The 17,699-nt window shown below is 46.9% G+C and overlaps 1 protein-coding gene across 1 annotated transcript; it reads right to left on the bottom strand.

Moving 5' to 3' along the window:
• Positions 1-1,112: 1,112 nt before the first annotated feature.
• Positions 1,113-17,438, bottom strand: P2RX4 (purinergic receptor P2X 4). Its single transcript, XM_075898613.2, has 12 exons — positions 17,029-17,438; positions 11,980-12,127; positions 9,986-10,057; positions 9,759-9,831; positions 9,244-9,340; positions 7,712-7,792; positions 7,430-7,571; positions 6,351-6,487; positions 3,724-3,817; positions 3,548-3,613; positions 3,357-3,452; positions 1,113-2,029 (listed from the first exon to the last, which is right to left on the bottom strand). Exons 1-12 carry the CDS (start codon positions 17,166-17,168, stop codon positions 1,997-1,999), a joined length of 1,179 nt encoding a protein of 392 aa, XP_075754728.1. The 5' UTR covers positions 17,169-17,438; the 3' UTR covers positions 1,113-1,996.
• Positions 17,439-17,699: the final 261 nt, after the last annotated feature.

Here is a 17,699-nt window from a genome sequence, read left to right as displayed (position 1 = left end):
TTCAGCTGGTCGCCCCGTTCACCGGTGGTTTGCACATGCAGTGTGCAGGTCTCGTGCATGTGCAGTGCAGGGCTGGCGAGTGGTTTTTGCTGCAATTGTTGAGCCCTGGTTATTCCCTTGGCCAGTTGGGTAGGAGAGATTGCAGCCCTAATGACACATCCCCCATATATCATCTTCTTTAAAGGCAATGTCACTTTCCGTACCCATCCCAAAGTACACTCATCTTCCCACCTTCTTCCCCAAACCACAAGCCCACTCTTGAGATGAAAATGCACACCCTTGACCTGCACAGAGTGCTCTCTCTTTACCTGCAATGAATAAGACCATCCCAGGTGTCCTCCCCCAGCCTATGTTTCAATAGCAAACCACTGAAGGGGCCAGGCTATTTCAGATTGCATAAAGCTTTGCCATGCAGTCAGACATACCCCTTCCAGATAGCATAAGGGCACATTCAAACAGAGCCATAGCTACCTCAAAAGCATTCCTCCACAAAGTACCCAACCCCCAAGAGACATTTGCACAGCTGCTACATGGTCCTCCAGCCACAAGTTTGCAAAGCACTATGCACTTACCTAGGGGCCTCTTTCCAACCTGAAACGTGCTAAGGTAGTTCTTGTTACCGCTTTTCTGCCAGATCCGAAGTCCTTACTTCACTAAAGGGAAATAGCTTTGTAGCCACCTAATATGGAGCACCCATAGAGACATCACTTGAAGAGAAGTTTACTCACCTTGATCATAACTGATGTTTGAGAGGAGTGTCCCCGTGGGTGCTTCACAACCCTCACTTCCTCCTCTCTACTCGAGGATCCTGGCCTTCAAGCTATTGTTTCAGGGTAGAGAAGGAACTGAGGAGCAGGAGTGGGGGCTTGCACATGCACAATGCCTGCAGCCTATCAGCACACGGCTCCTGGGGACACTGCTATGAAATCTCCACTCTGAGGCAGTGTACCGACCTAATGAGGAGCACCCACGGGGATACTCGTCTCAAAGGACGACAGTTATTATCAAGGTGAGTAACCTTCTCTTTTCCATCAGTGTCATGATCTGGTGAAAATACTCCAGTTCTGCCCTGGTCTCACTCACAGCAGCACTTCTAATTAAAGAGGCCACCCTGACAGTTGTAAGGGCTTTATTGATTTATTAAAAAAAAAAAAATCAGAATCTCCTCTTAGAGCATGTCACAAACTTTCTTCTATTCAATATCACTAACCCCTGTGGTTGGAATATTGGCCGTTCCCCTCAGTGTGAAATACTGTCAGTGTTGTCATCCTTGTTCTTCATTACGCATGCTGAATTTTAAGACGTATGCAGAAAATAAGTCTAGATACATCAGCCGCTTACTTGAATACAGGAGTCCTGCAGAGAACTTCATCTCACACCTTGGGCTCTTGAATCTTCGATACATGATGGGTAACCTGAAGGTTAGATGTTGATTTTCCCTCACATTAAGGAAATGCATTTTACTGCTGCAGCATATAGTTAGATGATCGAGGGCTGATAGGAAGATTAGCAACCAGATTCACTACAGCTGGGAAAGGGCTCATCTCTCTCCCACTCATCTCATTCTACTGTCTGACAATCTGGCTAATCTGTGCCCATTCTGGCCCAGTTGTCCATGACCCTAGCAAAGAGCAAGCTCTGGGTGACTGATCCCTCCAGGAGGCTTTGTAGAGAATACGGGGATACAGGAAGTTAGTCTCTAGAAGAGGGAGAGGGGGAAAGACTTATGTCAAACTTTCATGGAAAGTGTCTCAAGGCAAGTCTTGATGTCTACATTTGTTTACAGTGGATAGAATTCCATAGAGAAAAAATTGTTAGCCAATGATAGAGGAAGAATGTAGTGGTTTGATTTTCTCTTCCTCCTCAGAATACAGATTTATTCACTCAGTTCCAGGAAGGAAAGCCTGCAGCAGCATCTTACTGTCTCTCCATGAGGAAGAATAGTATTCACGGCAGCTCTTCAGGTTGGACAGTTGATGCTGCAGCACCAACGACATCACGATTGTGTTCCATATGTATTATTGACCCCCTTTAAAAAGAAGAGAGGGCAGAAGGTATAAGCTATGCTTGCAGAGAGAGCAGGATGGCCAGACCCTAGGTTAGGAAGGGCACTAACTTCTCACTTCTGGAGGTCAGTATTGGAATCCTGCCTTGAACTAGTTAGCTGAAAAAGGAACCTTCTCCCAAGAAAGCTGCACCATACAGCTATTGATTGATCTACTCAAGTGTAAAGGACAATTGTGGCTCTTCACAGTGTACGCATAAGCATTTCCAACCAAAGTCAAGCAGCAGGAGAGCAGACATGCTCTTGGAGAATAAAGACTCCAGGACCTGCCCTCTTATACAGGCAGTCCCCAAGTGACGCGGATCCGACTTAAGTCGGATCCGTACTTACGAACGGGGCTTTTCTCGCCCTGGAGGATGCGGGCGGCGGGACCGCCCAGACGCACCGTGGTCCTGCCGCCCGCGTCCTCCGGGGCACGGAAAGCGTCTCCCTGGTCTGCTGGGGGGGGGGGCGCGCAGCTAGTGTCACCCCCCCCCCCCCAAACAGACCAGGCTTTTCTCGCAGACACCTGGGGTAGAGCAGCTGGGGTGCTGCGGGGTTGGTCCCCGCAGCGCCCCAGCTGCTCTGTTCCAGGAGTCCAGATTCAGCCGCTGCTGAAACTGATCAGTGGCTGATTCCAGGAAGCCTGGGGCAGAGAAACTGCCTCAGGCTTCCTGTAGTCAACCGCTGGTCAGTTTCAGCAGTGGCTGAATCTGGACGCCAGTTCCGACTTATGTACAAATTCAACTTAAGAACAAACCTACAGTCCCTATCTTGTACATAACCTGGGGACTGCCTGTATGTAGGTCTCAGAACCTTTTGTTGTGCTGAAAGTGAACATCAGGTGCAAACAGATACTGACATGCGAGTCCAGAGCTGCAGGAATTTTTTTTAAATCACTTTTCAAAGCAGCAGCAGAAAGTTTTGGGGAAGAGGAACTTTGGTCTTTACCCCAACATCTTCTGCTCACAAGAGGCAGGTGCCTGCAGTTACAGGTCAGGATTGAGATACAATGAGAGCAGGCTGAAGTTTCTCCCACCCTTGCAGCAGGAGCAAGATTGTCTTCATGGAAGACAGGCATTGGTTCCTAAGGTTTGGATTCCACCAATACATAAAATTGGCTCCTTTGGGAAGTCCTGTCTTTCTCCATTCTCACCCCTATGAAACAATGCATTTGGGATCTAGACAAAGCTAACTTAGTGGTCATTAGGCTACAGATTATGATTGACATATCTATGGACAAACCACAATCTTTGGAGGAGGGGGGATAAGTTTGGCTGCAACTAACTATAAAGAGCCAAGCGCTGCTTACCAGTTCATAATCTTCCACATATTTGTATTTCTTCTCTCTGTAGTAATATCTCTTCTTCATGAAGTAGAGGACTACAATATCACACAGGACTGTTGCCTAGTTGAAATCAAAGAGATCTTGTAACTGTTCTTATCTCAAGGCAAATGGATTTTAGCTTAAAAATCTGTCTCCATGGAGCCAGTGTAACTTACCACCCCAAACAGTGCTAGCCCAGAGCCAACGTTAATCATTGTGGGAATTATATCAAATTTTCCTGCCTAACAGACAAAAATTACAAGGGTGAGCATTTTTGCAGAGACTTTTAAACCACTTAGAGGCTAACAAAAAAGAAGTCAGTCATAAGACTGTTCAAGAAACAAAGAGCTACCTTTCCAAACACCATGATATCAAACCGGATGCCATAAGCCTTAATTAATGTCCGCGAGTCAGTACCACTTGTGTCCCTGTAGTATTTCGCAAACCTGAAAAACAAGTGTTTCAGAATCTTAAGAATATTTAGAGCTTACTTCCCCACCTGCCCTGATCCCACAGTTAAACATACAGATGAGCTTGTATTATTACAAGTACATTAAAATGCACTGTTCACAATTACTCATCATGCAATGTGCTTAGACAGAAGTAGTTAGTAGATGGATTAAGAGCACAGGAAGGGGAGGAATGGGAGAAATTCATTGAGTAGTGAAGTTAAGCAAGACATTAACAATTAAGTTACCACTAATCACTTTGCTGGATTTCATTTTGTTGGCTGCTGCTCTTTATAACCAATCGTGGATACATTTGACTACTGCAAGAGGTATTTCAGATGAGAAATGTAAGTTTCCAATGGACAAAATGGGAATAGAGAGGATTTTAGTTTTACAGATTTATAGCAGAGCCAGTCAAAGGATCCACCAAGTTACACAGTGATGGGGGAAGAGAGGATTTTTGCAGGTATGTGATTTGCCAAAGGGAACAGATAGTACTTCAAACTTGACTGTCAAGGATGGGACTTGTTTAGTGACAGTACTTGAACTACAAGATTGCACTCACAGAAGTCATTATCTTTGTGCATGCAACAAGTAGCATGTCATGAACTGCGTTAATAGGGGAGAAAGAGGGAGATCAGACTTACTTTGCCATGTGATTTGCTGCTTCAAAAGGAAAGAACATGGAAGAGAAGAGGAATGACTGCTATTTGGCTACATGTTTTTTTTCCCCCCCCATAGTAAGCACACAGAACGTTAAGAGTCAGCTCACATTCTGCAGTTGGACCAGCCCATTCTAATCAAATAGGCTAATGTAATAAGTCTTGACAGACCCTGCGATTTGCTAGATCTAGAGGCCTGTAGGCTTCTTAGACCATATCGTCACTGTGGGGAACACAGACATGCCCATGTTCGATCTTCTGGAGTTCAATTTAGTGGTTCTAGTGAAGACCCATTAAATCAAACTCAGAGGGCATCCCTGTCGGTGCCAGTACTCCTATGACAAGTAAGGGAAGTCAACAGGACCAAACCTCCCACAGTGCAGAAACTTGAATTAAGGTACTTCAACTCCAGCTACATAATTAACATAGCTGGAGTTACATATCTTAATTTGATCTGCCCCTTTATGGTAGACCAGGCCTTAGTATTTGTTCATACATATACTATCAGCTTTTCACAACAAAGCAGCCTCCCAGTGACAAGCTTCAGATGTACCACTCTGTCTTCTATTTACATAAAATACCTCTATATAAAAAGATATTGTCCCATTAGTCTTTAGCAGTAGACGTTATGCTAGAATTTTAAGATTCACAAATTTTCAAGTTCTACCAGACACGCCCCTTCTACATTGGCTGGAGTGTTAGTAACCCAAGTGACATAATAAACACTACACACCTTATGGTTAGTGCTGTAACTGTGGTTGGCAGCCATACATGGCTCTTACAAGTGGCTTAAGCTGCCTTCCATCCAGGGCTGGGGATGTGATCTAACCAATAGCCAGGGCTTGCTGAGTCCTGCTCGCCAGCTGCACATGCGCAGATCGCCCAGTGCATGTTCAGATCGCCTGAACCCGGCTCTTCTGGGATGTAATCTACTCACCACGGGCGAGTAGATTACATAGATTGTTGAGCCCTGCCAATAGCTATACTGCTAAACATCCCTGGAGTGGGAGCAACTATACTGGCAAATCTGGGGGGGGGGAGGGGGAGGAGGAAGGGGGGTGCAAAGGAAGGGAGAAGCAACTGAAACAAGCCACATGTTCTGTTGTGAGCTCTCCCAGTTGCAGCCACAGTAGGAGTGCTTTGCCAGGCTACATGTTCCTAGTGTAGACCTGGGTTTGGTCATCATCTTGTAACCAGAATGAAACATCATCCAGCTGTACCTTTGTAGCCAGGTGCACTTTAGTTCCCTGCACCCAAACTCTAAACAGGGGATGCCAGAGTTCACTGTCCCATGTACCAATCCTCTGGGCACGCTAACCTGCTATGAAACATTATGGGATGGCTGCCCTATTTCCATGAGCTGCATTGCTTCAAACAGGATTCAATGCAAGTTAAACTAAGTCACGATATCTACACTGACTTCAGCACTGCTCCACTGATTTTTAGCAGCTGAGGGTCTGGTCCACTAAAGAGGAATCTTAGGTGGTCTTAAGACAAGTTGGCTTGTTAGCTAGATCATAACATTAATAAGCATCACAACGTGGCTCCCAAGAACCCATGTAGTTGTACTAATGATGTGAAGTGGTCCCATAGCACCTTAGGAGAGTAACAAAAATATATCAATAGTATCAACCCAGTGGGTCAGGCCCACAAAAGCTCATGATACTATTTCTATATTTGTTACTCTAAGGTGCTATGGGACCATTTCACATTATTAATTCAACTACATGGGTCCTTGGGAGCCAGGTTGTGATGCTTACTACAGGGCCATTGCCTTTTAACTTTTTTTAGTTAGACTAACAGCTACCCCGAGACTGTTCATGAGGGGTCATAAGTACACCACAAGCTCCATTACCCAATGGCGTTACCTGAAATTATAGCCAGGTGAAACAGTGTGGTCAGAATCCTTGTTGTCAAGACGACGGAAGCTATATTTTGGCACACAGTGAGAAGCAGGTTTGTCGAGATCACAGTTCCAGTTGATCTGCACACCCATTACTCCACCCTGCACAGCATAAACACACACAAAGGATGTCAGAAGGGGATTGCTTACAATTGGTGGTCAATCTTTCACAGGGATTGCAGAGTGTTGACCAGGACACTAGTTTAGAGAGCAGAGCACATCTGGTTTTAGGCACATTTCAAGAATTTGCTTCACATCCTGTTGGATGCCCTGCTATGTTTATGCTCATATCCATTTGTGAAAATTTCATTCACATCACCCCTGAACTGAATGTCCCAACTTTGTACCCCTAAAATAAGCTGCTCCCCAGCCTATAAGAAAGTTAGCAAAGCACGAGGATCCAGTTTATTAAAAACCACCAACCCAAAACTACTTTTACGTGGTGTCCTCCATTGAAAACGCAAGACTTCAGTTCTCTCTTGGGTACACCAACCCTTCCCACTGGAAGCAGTACACAGGGCCATAGGCCAGCTGAAGTGTTTACCAGCTTTACTTCACCTCTGCAGTATTGTGAGCAAGGTCTCATTCAGCAGACACCACACAAAACAAACAGAAGGGAAGATAAATATTTACGAGGTAAAGTTTTCCCTTTGGCCCAGAAAAAAAGGCTCCCACTTAGATGGCTTAACGGCTGCTAAGGCAGCATGTGCCACACGATCCAGTTTTATGTTCTGAGGCAATTAAAGAGGCTGAGTAATAGCAACACACACCACCCTCCTTCCCCCAAAGCCTGCAGCTGTGCCACTGGTGTACTGAAGTGAAGGCCCCATTCTACTCTAGCTTAGTAAATCCTCCTCTTAGAGGTGGTAGCCAAGACACTGGCAGAAGCCTTGCCATGGACATAGAGTTGTCGTCACCAGGGGTTAGGTTGGTGTAACTGCGCTGCTCAGGAGTGTGGATTTTCCATACCCTGTGTGATGATGCTATACCAAGGGAAGCATATAACGTGGACCTGACCTGGATGAGGCCAGAATTGCCACAAACCTCAACAGCCATCTCCTGAAAATTCTGTCCTGCAGCTTCCACTATTTGGCGGACTCGGAAGATGGGGCAGAAGGGATCTGTTTTCGGATCATAAATGCAGGTCTTGAGGTAAGTGGTACTGATAGAGGGCAGAATATTTCGCCTGAAGCAGCACAGAAGAGGAGACAAGAGACATGTTACAGCACCCATCCATCCCAGCCCCTCACCGAGATAGATTCTCTACACACTCTTCAGCAGAGCACCAGCTCAAGTGATCACCCTCACACCTTTAGAGATACTTACTTGGTGAAGTTGAACTTAGGGTACCAGATATTGTTCTTCACTAAAATGGTGAAGTTCTCGGCATCCTTCAGGAAAGCCGGCCTATGAAACAATTGGAAGATTAAAAATGTTCATTGTTCCAGTGGCTTTTATAGCATTGTCTCAGAGCACTTTGTCATCTAACACGCTTGTCAGGCAAGTGAGTGACAACCTACCTTACCAGTGGGTAAATTGAAACAGTGGGGTTAAGTCACTTGTACAAAGCTCCTACTACAGTGTGAATGCTACAGATCTAGACCAAGTGAATGAGAGCGAAACAGGGAATCATTGATGTCAGGAGTCTGACTCCTGGTTTACTTTGCTAGGATCACTGGATTAGATGCCTTAGTCTAGCTAGGGGGATAAACTGGAATTAAATGTACGTTCTGACAGTGTGCAGTGCAGTTTCTGTAGTCTACAATTGGGAAGTGATCAGAGTTTCCTGTAAGCTGAGTGCTTGGGCAGCCACCCAGGAGAGAGTCAAATGCCGCTCACCTTATTAGCAGCACATTCATAGCCAGCACCATGTGTTTTACTAGTGATGCATATCCATACATGCTTTGATGGATGGGAAAAAACTTAGGAAGAAAACCGGAAGTAACTACTATGCAACTAAGGCTACATTCACACTTATGAGTTAGGCCTATGGTTCTCACACTACAACTGCAGAGTGGCGACAGTAGCAGGGGCTGGCAGGCCCCAAATGTGTACCTATGGGGTTTTGGTGTGGTTGTATTCAGAGCAGTTGCATGGGAAGCAGCAGGATCATTCTATCGCACTCAGATGCCAGCTGGAACTCACATCTGGCTTGTATTGCCATCCAGCAGGAATGAGTTCCAGCCTTTGCTTTCCCCATTACTCATCCAACTTGATGTGTCCCTCTGTGCTGGCAGGTGTGTCACAACTCTGAGATGCTGCAAGACTCACCTGATGGTTCTTTTCTATAGGCAGTCACTGCTCCCAGCCTTCCATTTCTCCTTCCCATTCCTGCTCACTGCCATTACAAGTCAAAGCTTCCTGGGGCAGTGGCTTTCCAACGGCCATGAATGGACTACACAGTAAGAGCCATCGTGCAGAGATCACCCCTCCAGTGATAAATAGGGATGTAAGCATTTAACAGGTTGATCTCTTCTGCTCCGCAGCCACGCACTGGCCTGGCTGCCGGCCCCGCTTCCAGGGAGCTGGCTGATACCCCATGCTATGGTCTCTTTAGTATAAGCCTTCTACTGCAGAGCCCACAGTGTAGCCAGCTCGCTGGGAGCAAGGCCGGAAGCCACGAGCTGGCTTATGCACACCAGCTCCTGCTCTCCAGGAACTAGCTGCACTGCAGTGTAAGCCTGATACTGCAGAACCTGCAGGGGGCACCTCTCTAGCATCCTTCCCTCCCTAATCCCACCTGGCCAAAAGTGGTCAACTGTGTAGCCACTAGGATTTTTAGTGGTTACACGGTTACTTTAAAAACTTTACACATCTCCCTAGCAGTAAAAAGCCTGTGGCAGACAGCCAGCCCTCACCTAGGTAAATGTGTGTCATTCTCCACTGGACACCAAGCGTAGATTTCACAGGTTGAGACAGAGGCAGAATATTTCCTACACTTCCCGGTCTGGACTCCTGGAGGGACATGGGAATAGAGTTAACATCTGGTATGGAGAGCAGCCTGCCAGTGTTCACCCAGGCTCTGACACCCAGCAGAGTGAGTGAGGGTTAACAGGCTGGATTGTTTACTCCACATCACATGGAAAGTGCAGCATTAGTTAACCAGCACCTCCCATTAGGGGAGGGACAACACCCACTGTGGAGAGGTTCACATGAGCAGTGTGTCGCTCTCACATGAGGGTCAGCAGGAAAACTGGCTTCTATTCATGGGACACCTGCACATTTAACCACCCGGTGTGTGCTCTTTCGCAAGGCCTCTTCTGAAGTTGCTTTGCACTCTGTTCACAGAATCAAGTGAACACTGATTCTCCCCCCGTACAAGAGACAGTACAACCTCTTGGATGTTAATACAGATCAGAGAGGGATTTCATACCATTGCTGTGGGTGCCTATGTATCCTGCAGTACAGTCCTCACTGGAATTACACAAAGTTGTCTTATCTGGAAGCTAGAAGGGAAGAATTGTTACTGTAAGCCACAGATGACCAGCTACCTCCCCACCCACTTCCCTCCTTACCACGAGATGGGAGTGACTCCTCCCAGTTCTAGACTAGATTCTTTTGGAGAGAAAGTAGAAAGGCAACTGCCAGATACCAACCTACCTCAGGACAATAGCCTTGTGTCTGATTCAGGGTCATTATCAGGTTTGTCATGATGAATAATGTGTTCTCCCCCTGAATTGGTAAGAATCAATGAGAGTTATGGGTTAGTTCTAAACAGTGATACATTGGAAAGTGAGACCCTTGCTTGACTGGCATTGCGAGCAGGTTCTCTGGTGGGGCTGTGGAAAGCTAGCGTTAGGAGAGAAAAAGGTGCACTGCTACTGTAACTGGTTCTGCCAGGCATCACTTGAGGGATCCTCATTCCTTGGGACAGAACAGTCCGGAAGGAGCATTAACCCTTTCTGTTGTGCTCTGGCAGGTGGTTCACTGACTCCACACTAGGAAAACAGAGGCTCCCCTATCGCTCTCCAATGGTGCAGTTTTGTCGGCATGGCATTGGCAAAGACAAGGTTCCCAACAGTTGGAGCAGCAGCTGGAAATCAGGAGTAATGAATCCAAGAGATGACGCACCACCCCAGATTAGTTCAGCACCAGACTGCATATCTGCAGGGACATTAACATTAGTTGTAGGTACGTGACAAGGCCAGAGGCAACTACAATGAGAACATGCTGGGGTTTTCACAGACATGCGCGAGGAGTTTTGCCAAGTGAGATCCCAGCCCTGTAAACTGATCCAGTGGCTTCAATGGGTCCTGCTGCGGAGAGAGAGAAAGCTCCTATCTGCATGGATCACTTAGCATGATTGGGCTTGCCTCAGTGTGGGAGGCTTTTCGAGCTTTAGCGTTATGTATTTATCCACCTGGCAGGCATTGATTTCCCACCTGCATTTCTTTATGGCACAAGCCCAAAGGGCTCTGAGTCGTATCTTTGTTTATGCCCCAGCAGACTTGTCTGAACTACTTAACTAGCAAGTTCCCAATCAGTAGGGAACTTGCTAGTTAATAGTTTAAATAGCTAGCTAGTTAAAGTATTATGTTTAAACAACTAGTGGTGAACAAGTGAGACCCCGCCACCCAGCCCAGGCCAAGTCAGAGCAGCTGGGGCCAGGGCACCACCATCCAGCCCTGCACAGCCAGGTGCAAATTGCTGCTAGTATGGCCCTGCCATTCCATCCAGGCCAGAACCAGGGCACTGCAGGGCCACTCAGGACTGTCAGAGTGGCCAGGGCCCTACCTGCCACTAGAGATGTAAAAAAAAAATCTCATTAGTCAGTTAACGGGTTAACCAGGGTTGGTTTAACTAGTGGTCTGGCCAGGATGGAGTTATCCAGTAACCAGTAAGCATCACCTGATAAGGGAGGTGCTTACCAGTTAACCATTAATATCCCTACCTGTCACCCCCACACTTCTGACCAGACTCAGTCAGGGTGCTCCAGCCTGCCATGGTTGGCTGCCCAACCAGTTATCTAGTAAAGCGAATGCCTGCCAGGTAATTGATTAATCTTTTACATCCCTACCCCGAGAGAGCTCTGGCATGTCTCCTGCAGATTTGCTGTGGGCAGAGTCAGTCAAAGGTTGGCAGCGTACAGTGAGGTTTGGAAGCCAAGTACTGCACACTGCAAACATATGAGTATCAAAATGGTAGTAGACTCTCCCCATCATTCAGTGGCTTCCAACAGTTCCTGGTTAGTTCCAGGTCAGGTTATTTGAGAACAGTTAGGGCCATTGAGCCAGGGAGGATACAATGTTTAACTTTGGTCTACTGGCTTTTAAACAAACAAAGCAATATAGAAGTGAGAAAGAACACACCTGGGTCTTTACTGCAGCTTTATCCAGAGACTGGGGGTTCCCACCCCCATACAGATGGGTTTCAGGCTTAAGTACTCTTAAAACCAGATGAAGTCAGAGAGAGTTGCAGATATTTAGCACCTCTAGAAATCATGCTAATAGCCAAGTGTCCTTTTTTTGTCTACTGTTTCTGCTGTCGCCCACACATCATGCAGAATGGGCATTCCAGTGTGGAGGAGCACTGGCCTGCAAGAGGCTTCTGTTTGTTGGCAAAGCCTTACCAAACTGTGCCAGAAAATCCCGTACCTGAGGTGGAATAACATAATCCGCCACATCCCAGACTCGCAGTCCCAACGCTGATGTGTTGGTTACGGTTATTCCCTTCACCTTGGTGGTAACTGAACTGACCACGGAGTCCGTTTCCTGGTAACCCTTTTCCCACACAAAGACCCAGCTGTAAGAGAAGGAAAGTTCATCAGGGCTTCCACAGTGAGACTCCTTTAGAGAGATTCCAGCAGTGTGGCAGGGAGCCTGGATTCTATTTCTAGCCCCTTAGGTGACTTTGGGAGTCTTAAGATGTGACTCATTTCCCTCCCACACTCATCTGTAAAATGGGGATAATAAGGACCCACTTTGCATGGGCGGACAGCCTTCACTGAGGCTTCTAGAACACCCAGAAGGCTTTGTATACATGGCAGTCCCCACTCTCTCCACCCTCCCATCCTCCGCTTTATAGGATTATTGGATCTTTCAGTGGGGGGGCTTGCATGGGAAGTTTTCACAGGCAAGTTTTAGGGCCAAGATCTGAAAGAATGAATTTGGCAGACCATGGGAATTATTTGAGGTGCAAGGGACAGATACACTCACAGCAAAGAAGACCCAGCTGCAGTAGAGCTGCAAGGACTGAAGCAGAAAACAGTGACTTTTGTATCGACACAAGCCATACCCCCATTCAGCTCTTACACTGGTATAGTGACACTAATGAAGTTATTCTTGCTTTACACCAGTAACAATGGCAGCAGAACCAGGCTGACAATACACAGAGATCCTGTGTGCTTGTCATCAGGCAGGATGATCTTTTAGGAGAAACCCAGCGAGCAGCTTCGTTTACTTTATTGCTCTGCCACTGCATTCCCCATCTAAACATCACTACCTGCTCTGACTAGTTCATTAGCTCCACTAAGGAAATGCAGGGGCCTGTTCTCCCTGGACCCTCCTGTGTTTCCAACCATCATAGGTGAATATAAAAAGGGACTGCTACCAACCCAGAGTTCTCTACCTGCTTATACCAGTGGCAGATAACTCACACATGCACAGGGTAAACAAATGCATTAGGCAGTGACAAAGTCAGGCCCATAGCTTTCCTTAAAGGAGGTCATTTAAAATACTGATATTACCTTATTACATCAAGATATTTGATCTGTCATGCAGTTTGAGAGCAGTTAATGTTGCTAAATTTTGTCATTAGCCTTTGGATGTTTGGTTTCTTAAAACCCTCAGCTCCTGGACTCAAGTCTAGACTTCAGAAACAGAGAAACAATGAACCCTAACAGCTAAAACAACCACCCAGAAAGCAAATAAAGAACCCACATATTGTTTTAAAAATCTTCATTCTGCCCAAATCAATTTTATGATCTAGGAGTTTACCCATGATTTTTGAGCTAGCGATATTGATACTGGGGAAAGAAAGTGTCTGAAACATGTGCAAGGGAGAAGTTACTTAGCAGTTAGTTCACTGCTGGAAAAAAAAAAAACCACGTAACAAGCCACACTGAAGACAAAACACATGACATCCTGTACCACCCTGTCTCACGCTCTAGTTCCAACCCTGAGCATAACCATGACCAGCTGCCAAAACTATCATACTGTTTTCTCCCTCAACCTGTTATGCTTCCATTCTTGTACAAGGCTCAACAGCTTAAAATATGACAAGTCAGGTATTGAAAATTCAAGCCCCTAAAAGGAGACAGGGGCATTCCATTCACAACACCCCAGAAAAAACACAAGGCCATTCTCTCTAGGAAGCTTCTGTTCTGCCACTTGGAAGCCATGGGCTGAGCTACTTATTTAGGAAAATCCAGATTCAGATCATTGGAAAAGGCCTAAGGGCTTTCCTGGCTGTCTGAGCCATGACAGCAAGGGACAAGCCCATCACAGAGAGATGTCACTAGAAGGGACACTATCCAAGAAGAGAAACTATCTTAACTCAGATGTCAGAAACACCAGCAAATAACCAAATAAGTTTAGGGCCCAACTGAACTCAGTACAGTACAGGCTGAGAAAGGGGTGTCTTTCCATTTGCTTTAATGGGACTGGATAAGGCCCTAAGTTAATTGCCTTCGATTTTCCATTAGTGGAGATTTGTTCAGCTGAAAAAGGAACTAGGTAGGCAGAGGATTCTTTCCACTTTACATTTAGTGGGTAGTGTGGAAAGGACTTTAGGGAGGATGGCTGTGGACAAAACCACAGAGCTGTGGTAAGTGAAGAGCTGACACAGCAAGCCAAAAACTCAGAGTAGTCAGGCACAGTGGGAAACCAAAGAGGAAAAAGCAAAGTGAGAAATGACCTCAAATTTTTGTAAGAAAAAGCAGAGATACAGCATGAGTTTCTCTTGGTGCACAGAAAGTAGAGATGTGAACAGCTAGTTGACTATCCAATAAGCAAATCGGATTAGTCAACTAGCATGTTGACTAGTTTGCTTCCCCTCACCTTTGCTGCCTCTATCAGAACCCACCCCACATCCCTGTGGGGAGAGATAAGGAGGAGGTGCTTCCAAGTGGCAGCACAGCATGAAGCCCACTGCACATGGCGCTGCTGCTTTGAAATGACACATGCAGCCTCAGGCCAGCTGGGAATCCTTCATTGATAATGAAGGTGCTAACTACTTTCTGAATGGTATTGGTCCTGCCTTATCCATCCACTGACTTTGATCTTTATTACTCAGGTTTAGCACCCCTTCTCCTGATACTTTATGCATAGAGGTAGGGGAGTGGGCGACAGAACCTCTCCCCCCCCTTCCCTTCCCCTACTTATTTCGAGTTTCCTTATCCTCTAATCATAACTCCGGTCATCTGAAGAAGTGGGCTGTGCTCACGAAAGCTCATGATACAATCTACATGTTTTGTTAGTCTATAAAGTGCTACCAGACCATTTGCTTGCTGTTCTCCTTTCCCCCCCCCCACCACAGACTAACTTGGCTACCCCCTGAAGCAACTAATTGAATAGTCTGTGCTATTTGCACTGACTATTTGGTTAACTAATTAAAATTTTATATCCCTAATGGAAAAAGGGGCTGGTCTCCTCTCATCTACTCTAGTAAGTACTAGGAGTAACACCAAAATATTTAAAAAAAAAGACATAATTATGTAGCACTTTAAAGACAAGATTGGGGAGAGAGGAGAAAAAGGCTGCCAGCAGAAGAATCCCACCAAGACAGTCAAACCTTCCTGCCCCTAAAGTATTTCTGGTGCCCCAGGGAAGTTAAAGCAATACTGTTAAAAACACTGAATTACATATTTCATTTCTCTGCTTCAAAAGGTAGGTGATATTCACATTAAGTTAAACTGCTCATTATCAGCTGATGTCCATCTTTCTTTTGGTGATATCAGCTATTTCAACAGCAGTCAAGTGACACGACTGACATTTCACAACAGAGCACAGATAGAAATGTAGACTAACACAGAACATCCAGTTAAGATAACACTGAGGTCGCCGTAAGACATATGCAGCATTGGTTAGCCATGTTGACCCTAGAATATCAGAAGAACAAAGGGTGAGGTAATTTTTTTTGGACCAACTTCTGCTGGTCAGAGAAAAATTTGAGTTTACATGGCTTTTCCTCAGGTCTGGGACTGGCTCCTCAGAGTGTCGCAATGAAATAAAGTTTCCATAAGGCATTAGCAGCTCAACATAAGAGCCTGAACTCAATCTATTAACATAGCAGATCTGCATTAAGTAAGAACTATTACATTTAGCCTAATCCTCTCCATGGCATATTTATCCAGCACAAGTAAAGGGGATTCCATCTCTGTGCATGGAAGATTTACTATTATCAGCAATTCCTGATATCCACCTTAGTTACTTGGCTTTATTTCATGCCATTACATCATAAACACCGGTCTCTAAATAGTTCTCTGTTCCTAGTGTTTACTCCCTTGAACTTTTTTTAAAGGATAAAAACCACAATAACTACTTCCCTCATTTAGTGGCATAGGTGCTGGACCTAAGGGGCAGTGGCGGGAGGGGAGGTGATGCAGCACCCCTTCCTTGAACTGGTTCCCATTATACACAGGGATAATTTGGCTCAAAAGTTCAGTGCCCCCATTATATAAATTGTTCTAGCATCTCTACATATTTGAGAGTCATAACTTACCCAAAAAGATAATCACTGAAGTCTGAATTCCAATATATTTCAGGACCCACCTCCCTTCCCCAATACTATAGTCAAGAGATTTTATTAGCCATTTTTGCCTGATCAGCTGGGTGGCATGTTACAATCTGTAAACATTAAGTTCCAGGATCTGCCTGAGTTTATAAAGTCACTTGGCCAAAGGCCAAACCTATCAGGTAAGCCTCACAATGGGGAGGACCTTCAGGGCACCAACTCTGTTGTGACAAACAAGATGAGCAAGGAGTTCTCTAGTTCTCCCACTATTGCAGACACCTGCCTGCTATAGGAAACTAAACAGACCAAAACCTGTCTTCTGGCCAAATCCCCACATTTGCCTTGGAATCCCAGATTTAAGCAGGTTTAATTTAGTCAGCTAGCTGCAACACAGGGCTCAAGAGCCATCTGTGCCATGATCTGGGAGCCATATTTCCCTTGTCCTCCAGGCAGAGTCACTCTCCTTGCTGCTGCAGCACCTGGCATCCAAAGCACAGAGTCCGAATGTTTTGGATAGAGGCAGCAGTGGGGTGTGACTGAGCCAGAGACTCTGCTGCCCTCAGGCAGCTCCCAATGCAAAGCCCTAGAAATGTAGCTACGCAGCCCCACTGCCTATACTTCTTGACCCCTGCCTGGGGGTACCCGAACACTGCAAACTGGGTAAATCAGCAGCCGCCAGCAGGCCCGGGGAGTGGAAAAATCTCGCTCCACAATCCTCTTCTCAAAACACAGATGTGTGTGTGTGGGGGGGGGGGGGGGGAGCCGTCGTCCCAAGAGCCTCCCCACAAGTGAAAGTGAAAATCCCTGCAAAGCCAGTGAATGGTGAGGGGATCGCATCACGGGGCTGCCGGCCTTCCCTTCCCCAGCAGTGCCGGAGAGGGGCTGCTCCTCCGGCCAGCTGCGGGGCAGGCTGCAGCCCCACACGGTGGGGAGTGGGGCGCGCACCCGCTGCCTTCCCCAGCCCCGCTCACCCGATCACGTAGGCCAGGATGGCCAGCTGCACCGCCCTGTTCACCAGCCCCACTTTGCGGCTCTTGATCAGCACGATGCGGGCGGTGTCGTACTCGAAGAGAAAGCTCCGTAAGGCCACGCAGAAGGCGCTCTGGGCCATACCCGCGGCCCCCGGCTGCAGCACACGCCGAGCTCTCGCGCAGCGTCGCGTGCAGACCCCGCTGGGGATCGCCCTGGCTCTTCCGCCTCAGTGCAGGCGCAGGCTGCCCCAAAGAGGCGCGTCCGCCTGCTAGTGCAGCAAGGCTGCCAGGGGCCAACCCCCGGCCGGCACTGACCCTGCCCCTAGTCAACGCTCCACGCCTCCGGGCGCAGTGTGGCGGCAAGGAACTGTGCATTAAAGCTCGGACTGTCCGGGACAGGGATTGCGTAACAGGTGGCCACCCTTCGCTTGAGGGGGTTTCCATTATATACATTATACAGGGTTGACCACAGATGTGAGCAATAAAACAGAGTCAGTTTGCCAGGATTACCCCCTAGCTGGCGGCTGTCTCTGCAGCTCCTATTGGCCGGGAATGGCGATCGTGGCCAATGGGTGCTGCCATCACCATACCTGCAGAGGCGCAGATAAACATAGCAGCAGCAGCCTACTGCAGGCTAACCCTGGGGAACCGGAGCTGGCCCAGAGGCCGGT

This window comes from Pelodiscus sinensis, chromosome Z (genome assembly GCF_052426305.1).
Source record: "Pelodiscus sinensis isolate ZL-2025 chromosome Z, ASM5242630v1, whole genome shotgun sequence".
Classification (NCBI taxonomy): Eukaryota; Metazoa; Chordata; order Testudines; family Trionychidae; genus Pelodiscus; species Pelodiscus sinensis.
This window is presented reverse-complemented; position numbering and strand designations above follow the sequence as displayed.